The sequence below is a fragment of the Neodiprion fabricii genome, chromosome 6 (assembly GCF_021155785.1).
Source record: "Neodiprion fabricii isolate iyNeoFabr1 chromosome 6, iyNeoFabr1.1, whole genome shotgun sequence".
Classification (NCBI taxonomy): domain Eukaryota; kingdom Metazoa; phylum Arthropoda; class Insecta; order Hymenoptera; family Diprionidae; genus Neodiprion; species Neodiprion fabricii.
In genome coordinates, this window is record NC_060244.1 from 16,132,177 (window position 1) to 16,148,963 (window position 16,787).

At 43.1% G+C, this 16,787-nt stretch overlaps 1 protein-coding gene across 1 annotated transcript in view; it reads left to right on the forward strand.

The window, feature by feature from the left end:
- The first annotated feature begins 959 nt into the window (after window positions 1-959).
- Window positions 960-16,787, forward strand: part of LOC124184939 (RNA-binding protein MEX3B) — a 40,834-nt gene continuing 25,006 nt past the window's right edge. Inside the window, exon 1 of the mRNA XM_046575192.1 lies at window positions 960-2,321. Within this exon, the coding sequence (XP_046431148.1) occupies window positions 2,060-2,321 (262 nt within the window). The 5' untranslated portion in view covers window positions 960-2,059. The remainder of the gene's footprint in view (window positions 2,322-16,787) is intronic.

Genomic DNA, 16,787 nt, shown 5'->3' on the forward strand with positions numbered 1-16,787 from the left:
TCTTCCGAGGTATATATTTATCGTATGTGCGTACAATTGATTCGAAACAAAAAAAAAAAAAAAACATTCCTCTTGGAATATTTTGAGATCGCAGGCTTTCCGAAATAAATTTTTTTTTTTTTGCCGAAATAACCGCTGTTTGGTGCTTTTCAGTTGTCTTATTAGAAAAATGAAATATTTTGCAAGCGTTTACGCTTCAGGAATTTCATCCAAGCTCATCGTCAGTCATTAATCCCGTACAGCAGATTACGTGTAACATCATAAGATTGAAAATATTTTGATTTACAAATCAGACAAAGCCCGAAATCGTTTCAGTCACTCAACGGTCTAATTGTATCATGGGCGGTCTTAGATTCGTAAACATATGACCGCCGGTATACTTCCAGTGCAAATTTGCGTCTTTCAAGTTTGTCCTCTTCGGTAGACGACCATTGTTAAAATCGTCAACGGTTTCATCGTTTCGCCTTCACCTTTCCGGCCGAACCGCTACGCCCGATAAATTGTTTATATAAAAAAATCGATGCAGAAAGTACCTACCAACGCATCGCGTAATTAATAAAATGTATCGTGACGCGGTAGGTACCTACACGCGTGACTCCGTGTGTCCGTAGGTACGTACAAATCGCGTTGCACGTTTGCACGATGTGGAAGGAACGAGCGGCTCGAGAAGGTTCTCGCATGACCGAGCGGGCAGCGGGGGCAACGAGCACCCGAAGGTACACGAGGGTCCGAAGGATAGGGGTTGCGGAGCGTCGTCGAGCCGGTTGTGCGAAGGGTAGGAGACGGGCGGGCTGCGAGCGTGGCAGGGAGGGGGTGCCGAGGATCGGACCACGTGACGAGCAGGGCCAATCAGAGCGGCGGAAAGCCGGCGTCTGGCACATGGCGGAGAACCGCCCGGGCTGCACGCGCGCCTGTCTTCCCGTCGAGCAGCGATCAGACTTCAGTCGGTCGGTGACGCCAACGTGACCATCATCTCACTAACCAAAATATACACGGCGACCACGTTGTTGTACTACGTTATATACTGCACCCGTGGAAGGACAGATTTCTAAGCTAAATATTAACGATAGTAAATATATTCGAAAACAACGGAGAGAACGCAGATAAAGCTTACCAACGACAAACCTATTACGTAAATAAATTAATGAGCAAACGGAGAGAGGACTGTTGAAAGACAGACAAATAAGTAAACGGACGCGAAAACTAACGGATTAAAAACAATTAATATAAACAAAGTTTCGCACTCACCGGGAGGTCTTACCGACTGAAGTGTAATTACGATTATTATTATTACGTTGAACGTTTCCATTATCATACGTGAAACAAAAATAAACAAACAAACGAAACAAAACTAATCCTGATAAAGAAACAGTAAAAAGAACAAAATACTTAAGGAAGAAGTTTATAATTTATTTTTGTACAGTGAATAACTTTTACATATACATCGTTCATTCGTCATACATACGTATACCACGTGCATGCATATTGTATAAATATTTCGACGACGAGGATAAAACTGCGAGAAGTATTATAAAGATAAAAACGCAACGGTATTAAATAAACAATCGGAATAAAGAAACGTAAAATATTCTGTTGTGTCCCGTGCGTATATGTATCTTTCGTGCTAATCGCGATCTGATATAATCAGCTAATGATACATACGTATTATATTTATATATAAATAAATCGATATACATATATATACATTTGTATATATATATATACTTACATGTGTGAGTGAATGCATCGTACGAATACCCACGGTTGATAAAAAGAAATCAATAAAAACAAAAAAAAAAAAAAAAAATAAACAACATCAACCACTCGAAGGAAAGAACTTTGTATCCATCATCTTGTGCTGTTCGAATATTAAACCAACGTCGATAGTGAGCGAGCAACGGTCGGACGCGCTTTTTTCAGTTCTGAAATACGTATCTCTACACTCGCGTCGTTTACTGAGGACAGAGACACAAGGAGCCGATATACCTCGGGTGTGATTCGAGAAAGAGGAGGAGCGAGATAAATACGCGAGGGAATAAAGACGAGTAAGTAATCGAAAATGCCGACGAGTTTGTTCAGCGAAATGGATCGCGGCACGACCACCGGCTCCCTCGAAGAGCAGAGAGCCCTTCAACTCGCCTTCGAGCTCTCCATGCTCGGACTCGAAGGGAGTCCGGGCAACAACGGATCCAACGGCGACGACAACCTCGCGACACCGGCCAGCGTCTTCGAGGAGGCTCGATCCAAGAAAAGCCAAAACATGACCGAGTGCGTTCCGGTTCCGAGCAGCGAGCATGTCGCCGAAATCGTTGGACGACAAGGTAGGCAACCTTATTCTTACGCATTTGTTCACCACCGTTCAATGCCATCCCCCCCCTCCCATTGAGAAGAAAAACAGCCCGCTGAGGAGTCGCGAAGCGAAAGAGGCAAACACGCGGCGACTTCGTACCGGCGGATTAAAACCGTGATACCCCCCCTCCCGCCCCACAATCTTAGTTCACTTCTCACGTCATCGACGCGTAAATTTGTTATCGTCTGCAAAGGGTAAAAAGCATGTTCCGAAAGGAGCTGTTCCTGCCACATTTGCGAGTGTGCGGTAAGCTGCTTGCCGCTCGTTTCCTTCCGCCACGTGCGACAGTTTGGTTGTGATTAGCGAGTGAAATTTAATTTCTCTTTTTTTTATATAATTGAAAGATAGTCGCACGTTGAGGTTTTATCGAGTTCATGTATTCGGAAGGTACGAAGATTATGTTAAAAATGTATGGTAAGGAAATACCAGAATTATAAACCAAAGGGAAGATATCGAATGTCCATTTCGAGTCACACTCCACGATAGCTTAGTTTGTTGGGGATATTTTGTTTTTTTTCCTTTTTACGGTAGCGAATTTCAAATTTTTGCGTTTTTCTTTTCGTCAAATTTGTGGTATTGCGGCAGAGAATAGTCTCGTCAACAAAGTAAACCACCGTGAGATGAGATCGAACGAATCTCAGAATTTTGATCATTTCATAGTGATTTGAAACTCAAAGATGATATCCAGACTTTAGTCTGTAAGTTTAAGGGTCTAGTTTACTTCCATTACTGGGTAAATTTCCTTAGCTTCTTAATAAGTGAAATCGTTTAATCCTCACATGCGACCATCTCGTAGTAGAATGAGCGAAATTATGTTTTGATTTTTCTCTTTCGCACGATGACCGTAGTCAGCATCGTTGGATTTGATTCAAATTCTCTGTGCACAAATCTCTTGTTTGCCTTTGGGACTTTTGCCGCAGGTCAGACTCTGGGTTCAGTTTTTGTTCCGTACAAGTTGCGAAATTTTCACGTGTAGGTTCGTGCCGTTGTTATTCAGCCTGCTACAATGACCGTTAATATTTATAAATTCAGATACTATGGTGCAGATGTGTTGTGTACACCTATATTGTACCCGTATCGCAAAGCGGTAAGAAGTAATAATTGTTATCTCGGTCGGCAGGGTTGATAGCCAAACTGTCAGAGCAAGTGTGCTCGTCGTCGGGCTGTTTATCTCTCGGTAGCCTAGCCGGCCGAGTAAGTCTCTCGATCGTTCTCACGGCTCAAACATTCGAATGATGTTCGTACTTTGTCGTCGCGGTTCGGTCAGCAGCCGCTGCCTGCTTCGAAGGTCTCAAGCCCGACCCTCGGCCGTGGTTTCAGAGTAAAAGGAGAGAAAAAAGGAAAACAAATATCCAATGAATAATACGCCGATCATTATTCCTGATCGGGCGATCGTTTCGGGGGACGAAACTTTCACTGCCAACAATTTTGCACGGTGCGTGCGCGATTCGACCCACACGACGAATTTGCCAATCGCCTCGGCGCAGCGGTATTACAGACGTAGTAATGTATCATCCCGAAAAATTGCATCACGGCGGATAAAAAATGAAATTCGTAAATAAGCGGTTAAGAAAATTAGCGAACTCTGCGTGTACCTATTAGCAGCCAGCGTCGAGACTGTGGCAATAAAAGTAGTAATTCACTGTGAGATTAAGATTCCCAGGCAGACGCCCCCCTCGTATCGTGTCGCAGTTCGTCGCAGCGCGAGCGCGAGCTTCGTTAGGCAATTCGAATCGTAATTGAACAGAGTCGACTCATTATTCAAACGCTTCAATAACGCGTGCCGCCAGTGCAGGTTTTGCGCGTCGGGGACTTTTTTTTATGCGAGATACGAACCTGCCAACACTATCCTTCGTTCCTCTAAAAGTTAGCTGCTCATTTTCCGCAACACATTCTCGTTCCACTCGGACGAATCGGCATCTCCGGTTTGCGTTCAACCGTATTTTCGAATCTACTCGGTCTCGAGAATCATGTTTACCAAAAACACAACAAGACCGCCGTCGCGGCGTATCGCGTCTCTATATTACGTAATTGGTCATTCGGCTGACCGTGGTTTTAGTATATTCACCCGTTCAGAGCGGCGTGGTTAAAGGTATATGACCGCGGTACGTTCGTTCGTTCGCCTTTGTGTGCATAGCTACGATATACCCAGCCGAAACTTTATAACAGACCAACACCGAGTACTCGCCTCCTCGTACGTACGGGAGAAGCGTTGTGCAGTGTTGAGGCTAACGATTAAACCTATAAGCGTCATCTCGGCTCTGTCGATGAGACGGCATTATTTTACGGTACCTGCGCCCGGCTGCCCGAATATCTCGCATACGCTCTACGCACAACGTGTTAAAAACGCTCGTGGATAGAGAGGGACGTGGTGTGCGCTCGAGTTGCGCCGAGCTGTCTCCGAGAGAGAAACAGAGAGAGAGAGAGAGAAAGAGAAAGAGAAATGGTCGTCGCGAGGAGCGGCGCAGAAGAAGAAGAATAAACGGAGAAAAGAGAGAAGAGCGCGTCTCATATCTAGACTTCTATTATTTATACCTCTCTCGAAAACTCTGTGTGAGAGAGAAGAGGGCGTCCATCGCGTCGACAAAGGAGAAGACGAAGAAGCGAAGCCATGTGCTCGGCGGGACCACGTGAGACTTACTAACCTTACTGCTAACATTGACCGTCTAATATTAGACCGGGAAACATGCTGTACGGAAAACGAACGGTGACACTGATTCGTTGTGTTACCGATGGATGCGCGTCCGCTGGCTGTTACACGGCCAAGTACGGCGGTCATTGAATGGCGAAAAATCGCCTTGCCTCTCTCCCTCCTTCCTCGCGTCGTCGCATGCGTTAATTCACGTTTTACTGATCGGAAATAATATAATTAGCCAGAGTGAGAGAAAGGTCGCCGAGGCTTCGTGTCGTCCGTTCGACACTCAATCGGCGCAGCTGCTCTGCTGTGTATTTATTTACCTCACGTATTTTAGTGTTCGAATTCGTCGTGAACGAATCATTTTCGATAACGCATAAAGGTGCGTCCCATTCAAAAAGATGTGCCCGTTCGTTAAGGCTGTATTTTTTCCCTCCATTCTCTCTTTCTCTCTTTCTCTTTCTCTCGCTCGCTCGCTCGCTCTGACCGGAAGCAGTAATGAGCGCCTCTGTCGCCAGACACGCCGAGTCCCGAGTTCGCCGATGATGAAGTTACATAGTTTTAAAACGTGGCAAGAGTTTATCCACTCACGGCGCGACGTTTACGGACATTATGTGTATACAGGAATGCAGACAAATACGAACAAACATGTATCGATGGAGCTATTGATAATGTAAAACCTCGCATAAAGGTAAATCATCATTATCGTCGCGTAATCTTCTCTCGCCTTTAGATTTGTATCTATGCCTCGCGAAATTAAATACTGTCTCTCATTTCAAGTACCTACAGTAAGGCTTGCACTAAAAATTCCTTCACATTTCATCAATAACTGACGACAGTTAACTCTGACCGACGAGATCAACTTTGTTCAAATGCCTACCTACCCAGAAATTCAGCCTGCTACCGAAACATACGTTCCACTTATTTTGGTGAGGATCTCGAAGAGTTCCTGTAAGCTAAGAGTGCCTGTTCAAGGACATAGATAATGTGCGTATCATACTTTCACGGCGAGCTGGAACTACCGCGTTAAAAGTTGTCGGATGACTGGTACGATGATTATAATATTTTAGTATACAGCTACGCGCTTTTGAACTGCGCTGTAAACAAGGGCATGTTTAGATTTAGCTTTAGATTTGGATTTGAGTTTAGGTTGTCTCGTCGTCTCTCTGTGGTACTTGTGTCACACTGCGCGTATCTGTGCACGCATGTATACAAGCTAAGGATAATATTTTTGAAAACTCTTCTTCGCGCTAAGCGAGAATGAGATATACGCATAGAGAGGGGGCAGGGAAATGAGTTTATTGTAGAGAAATATATAGTGTCCTAGGTTGATATTCTACGACGTCCCGATTCTCTTTTCTTTTCTTTTCTTTTCTTTCGCTTCTCTCGCAGACTGCGCTGCAGCTTCCTCCTGGTCAACAGATGTTCGTTTATCTCATATGCAGTCTTGAAGCCAGGCTGTTTTCTCGAATTCCGCGCGACCACATGATTTTCTCTGTGACTGTGAACCGTTTCGAATAGTGATGAATTTTCTCGTTCATTCACTCATTTGGCCATTCATACACAGCACGTTGGTTCACGCGCTTTCGGCGAGATTTCAAAATATAGTATATCATGAAACAGACATTAAATTTGGCTACTCGTAAATCGACACGCGTTTATACATGATGAGTATCCTGTAACAAATTCTGTTTAATAAGCTATAAAATTCGCCTTGTCGTAGTTATTGTACTTCCAGGTTCTTCGGTTCCTTTCAAACCGACGTTGCGTGTGCTCGAGTTTACAACACTGCAGACCGCAAATGAGAGGTATCCGGTCGAGAAATGTAATTTTGGCGGTTAGCGCGATCGGAAAACGTTATGTGTATAGGATGTGGGGGAGTTGGTTGGACGGAGGCTCACACGTGTTCGTAACTGGCATCGTTTTCAGCCTGGATTTCAAGCTGGCTACTCATTCTTTTTATTTTTCTTCATCCATTCTCACATTTACGTCAAACCTTTCATTCCATTGTTTGCATTATATTTTCAATATTTTTCTACATATTATTGTCGGCGAAAAGATGGAAAATCTCCACCGGAAACAAACATTTTCGCAATATTTCTATAACGATTTACGACTCATACGCGGGTTATTTCTTTAGTCTCGTATCGTGCAGTTTTTATGATAAACAAATATTACAGTGTTAAATACAGAACAAGATGAAGAAGAGTAAGAAAAATAAATATACCATTGATATAAGTACGGACGCATGCTCGCGATTAAGCTGTCATTAACTCTCCTGGCTGATTCGCCGTACAAATACAAGCCGGAAAGGTCGGATAGGTCGGTTAAAGTCACCTGCGGATTATTTCGATCGGAAATAACACGCGAAAGACGGTTAGGCGAGACGCGAGGATGTGCGAGGAGTTCGTATCGGTCGGCAACACCGAATTGATTTCTTTTCGCGTGTCTAAATCTAGTTTTTTCCTGCGGAACGATAATTTATGTACCTGTAACATTACTGTAAATCATACAAGCACGTAACGTACGCTGGTGATTTTTTTATAATAATATTCCGATCGACGTGCTTAAGCTTACGAACGTTGCGAGGAGTATCCGAACGTGAAATTTGATTTAATTTTACATACGTTTTTAACCTTCATGCAATAATGTAATACAGGGTCACCGGCATCGGGCTATAAACAAAAGCTTTTGGTAATGGATTATTTTTGTCGCTAAATTTCGTTTTATTTTTCGGTTTGTTTGTTTTTTTTTTTTTTTCATTTTAATTTGTAAACCCTTATTTGTACCGGATTAAGTACATCCAAAACAAATTAAATAAAGTATATAGAGCTGACTAATTCAAACTATGTTGGAAAACTCGACGAAAAGTCAAGGTCTGTAATTGTTGGAATAAATTCGAGGAGTTTATTTCTATAACATGTGTCACCTTTTCTGTAACTATGCGATTAACACGAATGTGAGAAATATTTATTTTCACAATGGTACGCCGCATATGCAGCGCCACAAGCGTATCTATTCGTCTCATGATTTTTAGGGAACGATCGTTTTACCAGCAGCATTAATATACCCAATTCAAAATCTCGTATAAAAGTTCTCTCCGCGTACGTACAGCAAATGATATAATAAATTTTGTAAGTATAAAAGGTGACAATCGACGACACCGACTACGAGGATGAGGACAATTTTCTATTAGAATTATATATCGGGTGTCGCCTCGTGGGGGAAACGCGTGGATTACGGCTGTCGAGGGGCCCAAAGCAATTGGGCCCCGTTCCCTGGCGCCTTTGTCAGTCCCTGGCGCAGCTGCCGTCGATCCACAAGGTCTTTCCGTTCTCAAACTATACTCTCGAAACCCGATAACCACTCGACCACCGCCGACCCGCTCGTTCTTTGGTTCCCTACCGTCGTCACTGCCGCAACTCACTACCACCGTATGGGGCTGCTGTTGCAGCCACCGTCACCGTATAATTATACATGCACTGGAGGGTCTGTCTGCTACAACCCTCGAGTCCCTACAACATCTCCCATGCTCGAGACAGAGGACGATGAGGTAGGTGGTCGTCCCGCCGCCTTCGCCAAAACATGTGGTGCCATTACGCGTGGTGTGTCGGTACCGGGTGCCAGCCATGAGAACCACTGTCGAACGTGAAACATGCCCCCGCGTAGCAGATGTTTACTGCTGCACGTATGAAATTAACGGTTTTTTTTCCCTTCTTTTTCCTCTTCTTCGTGTGTTTTCTTTCTTTTTCTTTTCATATCGTTTTTGATTCTCTGATCTGCTTCTTTCTTTGTTCGTTGTTGATCAGTTTTATTTGTTCAACTTTTGTCTACCGAGTGCTCTCCGATATGCTTAATATCTACGTATGCGTACAGCTAAATCGCAAAGGTCAACAACCGTAAATCGGCGGTAATGAAACTTTGTTCTTCTCTTAACGAGGTTGAGCTCGTAACGGTGCAATTTTAGGAAATGTTTCACCGCTTAAGGATTGTCAAAAATTCGGTAAATCGTAAAGATTCACAAATCCCTTTCAAGTCATTCTATGAGGTTTTAAATTAATGATTTTTTACTCAATGTTTTGTTACGCTCGTCAGCCTCGATTTTTTGAATTCGAACCTCACCGAAAGAAAATTGTATAAGAATATCTATTTTCTGTTCTTGTTGTCTTTTGACAAACTACGCTCTAGGATGATACACACTGGAGAATCCTAATGTTTATCGCGGAATGTGAAAACGAAACTCCATCACAAAAGAAAATCAAATATTTTGGTGACGCTTTAGCTTCTTGTTTTGTTCCCGAAGGTTAGTTACCATCCCAAATCACTCTCATCTGTGTCGCATCAATTTTTTGGCTGGAAGGACGACAGATAACGAGTTTGTCTGTCCTACGAAGCGGACAGAACTCGCGATACGTTTTACGCTTACTGGCTGGCCGAGTAATCGAGGCATTCAGTACTCACTCTGTGAGTCCCTTGTCACAAATTCACGGAAGTTACAAACCACGCATGTTAAGCTCCCGAATGTACATTTTCGACATTTGTCATATGGGTGCTGCCGCGTGAATCGTCACGAGGCGAGTCCCTTGGGTCTCCTTCGTATCTCTAAATTGGCCTCAACGAGTCCCTTAATGAGACACACGGACACGCGCACGCACACAAGTTTAATTTCCCCAAGAGTATCGGGATCAAACGTAAATGGGTGTGGCCAAGTGACATCGGGTAGCGCCAAAACGAGAGTGTTTATTAAACTCGTGGCTCAACTGCATCATCGTGAACATGTTTAAAACGAGTACCACAGATACCAACACTTTCCGCACGACGTCGAGGTATTACAGTTCAGTGGTGTCAGGTTCTTATTTTGTCACAAGACTCTCCCCTTGGGATCGTATACTATCCGTCGCAACATGGTGTCTAAGTGAAGAAAAACAGTTAGATTAATTATCCCAACCGTCGATGTCAGGAATTGGAACTTGCAATTCAAGATGCCGTTTCAAGCGTATTATTTTTGGTCTTCTTTATTGAAATGATAATTCTGTACCTTATAAATATGAAATTGTAGTGTTTATAGGTCAAATACAGGTGAACGTAAATATCGTTACCAGGGTTCAGCCAAGCTTGCGATGGGGTGAAAAAAAAAAAAAATCGAAAAAATTATACAATTTTATGGTACAGGTGGGCTTCGATATTTCCATATTTCTCTCGGCGCGATGCGGGATCAAATATCTCGATGCCGTCTATGTAGGTTATGCCTTCCTGGCCCGCACGCTTGCTCATTGAATGATGATATCAAAATGTAAGGACCAGGTACCCGAAGTAATTCGAAAAGGAAAGATCCTGTTACACCGGGGCGTATCTCGCTCGCTCTGACCCGGGAGAGGAAGTAGCGAACTACAAAATCTCTTTGTTCGCTCGCTCGCTCGGGGGCCTTGTAGTATTTTTCCCCCGGGATGGGGGCGGCATCGAGTAACTCGACTCGTCCCGTCTCGTCCCGTCTCGTCACCGTTGCTTCACCTTCTCTCGCCTCGGAACCTTTGTCCCATATACCTACCCACCTACCTGACCGAGTGGAGCGCCGCATTGGCTCTCGAGATTCACGGATCTTGCGCTGCAGCGACGAACTTCACTTCTTTTCCACCTCGTTTTTCTATCTCGCCGTTTCTTGAAAACTTTTCTTCAATACACGGTTGGAAAGTAAAATTTTCGAAGCCTGTGGGAGCGTGCGTAAGATCTCCTATTTTTGAACAGCGCGGTAAAACTACGCTGACGCATATCTATAAATTGCGATCAGCTGAAAACCTCAATTATACAGACCAGGGGTTTCATGGCACGTGAGCACTTTCCCATAACTTAATTTTACGCAAGGATCTTGCGTACCGCCAGCGACGTTCTTTGGCTGATTGTGAGTTCAATTTGAAGTTTGCGAGCTTAGGACGTTTAGGTTAGGTTTCACGAAACCGTACCTGTGCCCTCTGAACCTCTTGATTGACCTTGATGTATATCCTTTAAATTATTACATTAAATTCGTTTCCTTCTCAAAATGAAGTTTCTTCCGCAGGTGATAGAAAAAATAGGTCGTGTCACTCGCTGCAAATTTCACTCTCGTCGGAAATCGTCCGCTTTCCGCACTCGTGACACAATACGCACATATACTATTCTCTTACGACGCGTGACGTGCCGATCGTGCGTCGAATCGAAGAGCCGTTGTTGCCTTGTTACTCTTCGGCCATCCTCGCACGTCCTACCGAAGTATAGCTCGGCAAGCGTCGTCGTTCCCAGCCTCGAGTGTCCGATTGTTCGAGGACCGCACATCCGCCGAGGAAGTGGTTTGAGTCGGACGCTGAACACCATCGCTTTCCCTTTCCCCCCCGCCGCACCTCGCCGTCCGTGCACTTAACACCCTCTTCGTAACGCTTACCGTCATACCGTTCATATGATAACCGCATATCCATGCTTGTAATGTAGCTGGTGTGGTTTGTACAAGCTGCAAGGTGGATATCCATACTTAATACTTATGGATAGTTTTAGCCTTGGCTTAGCAATTAGCTTGACAATTATTATTGTCGAACCGAATTTGTCACAGAGTTCGATCAGGGTCTAGGTTTGTATGCTGACGGAGGAGATGTCGGTCAGGAAAGTGTTTTCGTTCAACTTTATTCCCATGTTCTATTTCCAGTTTTATACATATAATTATTATCGTTAGTGGGATGAATTACAATTTTAATTCTTCAAAAATGATTATTCCGTGCGGGTGAATGTATCCTTGATATTAACAAATTAGAGGAAGGATTGTAGAACCGGCGACATATAATATCAATTTTTCTCATTTTTTTATTTTCCTTATAAAAATTTATTATATCGGATAAAGTTTTTGTCTTACGTACAAAATAAGGATTATATTTTTCAACAATTCAAGTGGAACCTTATACTGAATACGTTATCGTATTACATAATATGTATGCTTGGTAAGAAAGTTGAAGAAAAAGTATTATAACTAAACGTACGAATCAAGTTCTTGCAATTTGTATAAAAGGTATATACCGATCTCATTGGAATGAAATTGAAAAAAAAAGCACAGAGGATACGCTGAAAGTGGAAGCAAACATGCAACCGAATCGCGATATTTGCGACACCGTATTTCCGTCGTCGCGTCGTCCGCACGTGTACGCGTAACTTGCGCGCGCAGCCTGCTCGTTGACTGACTCTGCGTCACGTGGTTTGTGCAATGTGCCAGTTTTCGCGCCAACCGAAACCCTTCGCGTACGTAACGAACCACGTTGCTTGCGCATGCAGAGGATTGATGCACGCCGGTCGATGCTCCCGTTCGTCTATAGATATACGCGCGACTAGGTGTAGGTGTTAGGTATAGGAGGAGGGAGGAGTATCCTACGCTTATCGTATGTAATTTCGCGAATCAGTGTCATGTGAGTTTAGTTACGCGTAGTTTTACCACAGAGTTTCGTGTTCTTATATTAATTGTCCAAGTCGATAAAATATTATCGATTGCTTTTCAAAGTAAAATTCCCTCTTTACTGAATGTCAATTTTTCTTATATGCGTATAATTTTAATCATGAACGATATAAAAAGGAAATAACTCGTCGACGATTCAGTTGTACTTCTATCACTCAGCACTTTGAATTCGGTTCATGGAAACGTTGCAGGCACAAATCGTCAAGAGTTTACTCATGTTAAAACGAAAACTAGAATTTCCGTTTTATATTACAATTGTATTACCAATGTACTGTGTACATGATTATATTGATTATAAAATGTACAAAATCATATCCGACTACAATGAAACACAGCAGACCCGGGCGATCTAATCAATCGGTAATTAGACGAATTCCTTCAGTTACGGGGCCGCATACGTACGCTGAGACGGCACGAATCTCCCTTCGTGAGCTGATCTTTTAGTCACAAAGTTGAGAGCTGGAAATCGAATTTGACATTCCAACAACTATTAAATTACTCGATTTTTTTTTGAAATTGCGATAAATTAATCGAGGTAACTGAAATCATTGCGAATCACTCGGAATTACACGATGACGCTAAAAAGCAAGCGCGTTGGGAATTATGGAATGGTTTTAATTCATTAAATCAGGTGTCGAGTGCTTTCTGTATTGATCTCAATCTCATAATTTGACGCTTTCATTGATTTCAAATGTTCCAAGCGATTTACATTGTTATACTATGATTTTCAGTGATTTGTGGTCACATTCTGCGACTCCGTCTGATCGGGTAATCACTAGGAATCAGGAGTCAACATTGGAAATTAATGGAAACGACGCGAAACACTCGAAATTAGGAAAATCGATGGAAATTATATGAGGTGAAAATCAATAGAAATCTTGTAATTGATGAGTTGATAAATAGTACAATTGATTTCCGAGGTAGTGATCGAACTTGGTTTCTCTCTTGTCTCCTCTTCTCTCACGCGTTCGCCTCGTCCTTGCACAGCTAATCGTAAGCTCGGGAAGATAGACGAAAGAGAGGCGGGAGTGTATATCGCGTTGTACACTAGAAACCAGAGAGAGGAGGACCGGGCGAGCTCTGTTATAGAGGCGACGGTGCGTATCCTAGGTCAAGATTGTGTACGCAACGGGCGTGCAGCGATTCTTTATACCCGGCGGCACCGACCAGAGTCGACTAGCCGGTCTGGAAAGCTAGGCTACGCTGGCTAGTCGCCCCCGTCGACTCATCCGCGAGTCTAAACCGCTTGCAGCCGTGTCTGTTCCGAGTCGGAGGCGGCGGCGGCGGCGGCGGCGGAGGAGTAGGAGGAGGAAGAGGAGAAGAAGGAGGAGGGAGAGGTGGTTTGCCGGCCGCGTGCTTTCCCTCTCACTCACGAACGCCGGTCCCTCCCTCTCCGTCTCCCTCTCGCCGTCCCTTCGCCGTTCACCTGCGTCTATATCCATCTTCTCGCTCACTCTCGATCTCGAAGGAACAAATTCTCCCTCACGGTCACCAAGCCGCGGCAGCTGAATCCTCTACAGCCGGTCCTAAAGCCGCTGTTGCTGCTGCATCGCGAAACAGCGAGAGGAACCGTAGAAACTTTGCAGATCGAGCTTTCGACTGAGCATGCGCGAGCTTTGTCGTTCTTCAATGCAGGCTGGCCACCTCAAACTTTAGTTATCAAACGCGGCTTATGAAGGTTATGTTGGGGATGCTATTTTTTTTTCCTAGGTTTACCGGACTTCAAATATTCTGTGTAGGGTTTCGAGAAGGCTTTGCAATCTTTCGTCGTAAACTGCTTACTGCTACGAGTGATCGTAAGAGCATAATTTCATTTTGCCGCTTCACATCTCACACTACGATTCGCGTAGGTTGGCTCCTCTTGCTTTGCAGATAAAAATATTGCCACGGGACGATCTCGGCGACGAATAGACTTCGTTTATTTTGCGCATGCGCAGTCGGTGCTGACAAGTTTGTAGGTTTCACCGTTTTTCCTCGATGTGTGTAATATTCGAAGTACACGAAAGAGAGTTGCCTTTGGAGGAATTTATTGTAAAACTCGATTTTTTTATATTTTTCGCAGAGACTAGTCGTCGATGTCAGCCATATTCGAAAATGATCCGTCAGGTTTCCACACCGTTTTGTTATTAGATCCATAACCAAACGATGTTACCTAAAACGTAAATTCTGAATTTTTAACATTTTCCTGTGTGATTTATCTTCTCTGTCCAGTCAAGACCGATTGATGTAAAGTAAATTATTATAATGATCCTTAATAATTTTTCGGACAAAACCATTTCAATTATCTGTAATTCAACCATAACCGTTACTAACAAGAATAATTACGCGTTATGTTGCACATTACACGCACTCAACGCAGCCGTCTTTAATTTCGATTTTATTTCATCCATAGGCTGCCGATAAAGTACGTTTGAAACGATTATGCAATACCGCTGAATTTTGCGAAACGCAGTAAAACAAAATCTGCGGGGGTTTTGGGCGTATGTCGTTATTCTAATAAATGCAAAGTCTCACCTCAAGACTTCGGCAATGACCCACTTGATATATTGTCGGCGTTGATGTTGAGTAAAGATCGCGTTACACGCAATGCACCTTACACACGGTATGTTATTTTCTTCTGGGAAATTTCGACGAGGTGCGCGTATTTTACAACGGCGTTCCGCCTTTCAATTGTTCCTACATCTTTTCAGGGATGAGAGTTCTTATTGCGCATCGAGTGTTGTATTGGACTGATGTTGTTTCGTATACTGGATAGCAAACTTCGAAATATCAGTATTAATTGTTTCGAACTCTAGTCATAAAAATATGACGGAAAATTTTTAAGATCCAACTCGAGAAATTTGGATGCCAGTAATTAATTTCTTGCAACGATACGTAATCGTAATTAGCCCAAGGTTATACTTGCTCTAATTTGGGACACAACTTAAACTATATGCAAGCGACGTGTACCTAATATATGCACCGCTGCACTGTGCATCGTCAGCTGTGAAGCTAACGTGGAACACGCGATAATTTAACTATGTAGCACACATCATCGAGCCCTAAGCTAGACCTAGTTGTCGATATTAAAAAATTGTCTTTGTCGCACACAGATATACGTGTGTACAAATTAATACGAAATAAGCTTCGTATTCATAGCGAAATGTCGAAATTAAAATACAAAAATACAAATTATAATTACACGTCATACTTCTTTCAAGGGCAAATTTTACATCATAACTTTGCATCTTTAACGACGAGTTACGTGGAAATTCTGTTATTATCATTATCTTTTTGTTTTCTTTTTTTTTTACAAACTTCGAGTTTTCGTATTCCGAATGAAGCGTGCACAAGGTACAACGATACAGACGACATTATTTCACAATTCGCGTTTCAATATAATATGCGAATGGATAGCGTAGCCAAGTTTTGACGAAAGAACGAAACTGCGGAAGAAAGAGAAAAAAAGGCGCGACAAATTTTTAAATCGCTTTTCTACTAACGAGCCACTAACTACCGCGTTCTCTAATCACCTCTATTCTAACACTGTCGTACTAACTATAACCAACGGCGCGAACGTATGAGAATAGGATTAACCTCGATTCGATACTAACTTGTACTAACAAACTTAGGAGGAAAATGAGTTGCGCCGTTCTCGGTGCTTCCTTTTTCTTCTATTTGGTTTTAATTGTTATCTTTATTATTATCGTTGCTGTTGTTTTTTTTTTCTCTCTTCTTTTCTTTCAACTTTACATCAATTTTTCTCCTCTTTACATACTCTAATCAACCACGTTTCATAAATTCCATGTATGCAATTGCTCATGCGCAGGCATTATCAAGTACACCTCTTACTGCCACCGTTGTACAAAACGCATTATACCACCTGCGGTGTAATATCATACACATACCGAGGTGAAAAACCGTCGGGGATTATGCGTTTTTTTTTTCATTCTTTCCCCTCTCCCATCTTCTCTTTTTCTTCACCCTCTTCTTTTATCGTCATTCATCTTAAAATACTTTTTGATCGCGCGGCGGTTCAACGCGTATCAAAGATATGCTTTCTTATATGGATTATACTCCGGACTCGAATCAGACTCGCGCCAATTACAATGATCGAGGAAAGGGATTATCGACGTCGTAACACGACGCGGTTAAGTCCAACTCGCGTAACACGTACCTGTACCGTAAGGTGAATCACGAGCATGTAAAGTAGGTACATGAATTTTACACATGCCCGTAGGTGTGCACAACAATATTTAAACCCCGGTCAGATTCTGTACTCGGATGGGGTCATTTAACTCGTTCACCGGGGAATTAATTAGTTGGAAGACCGCGGAACGAGATACAGAGAGGAA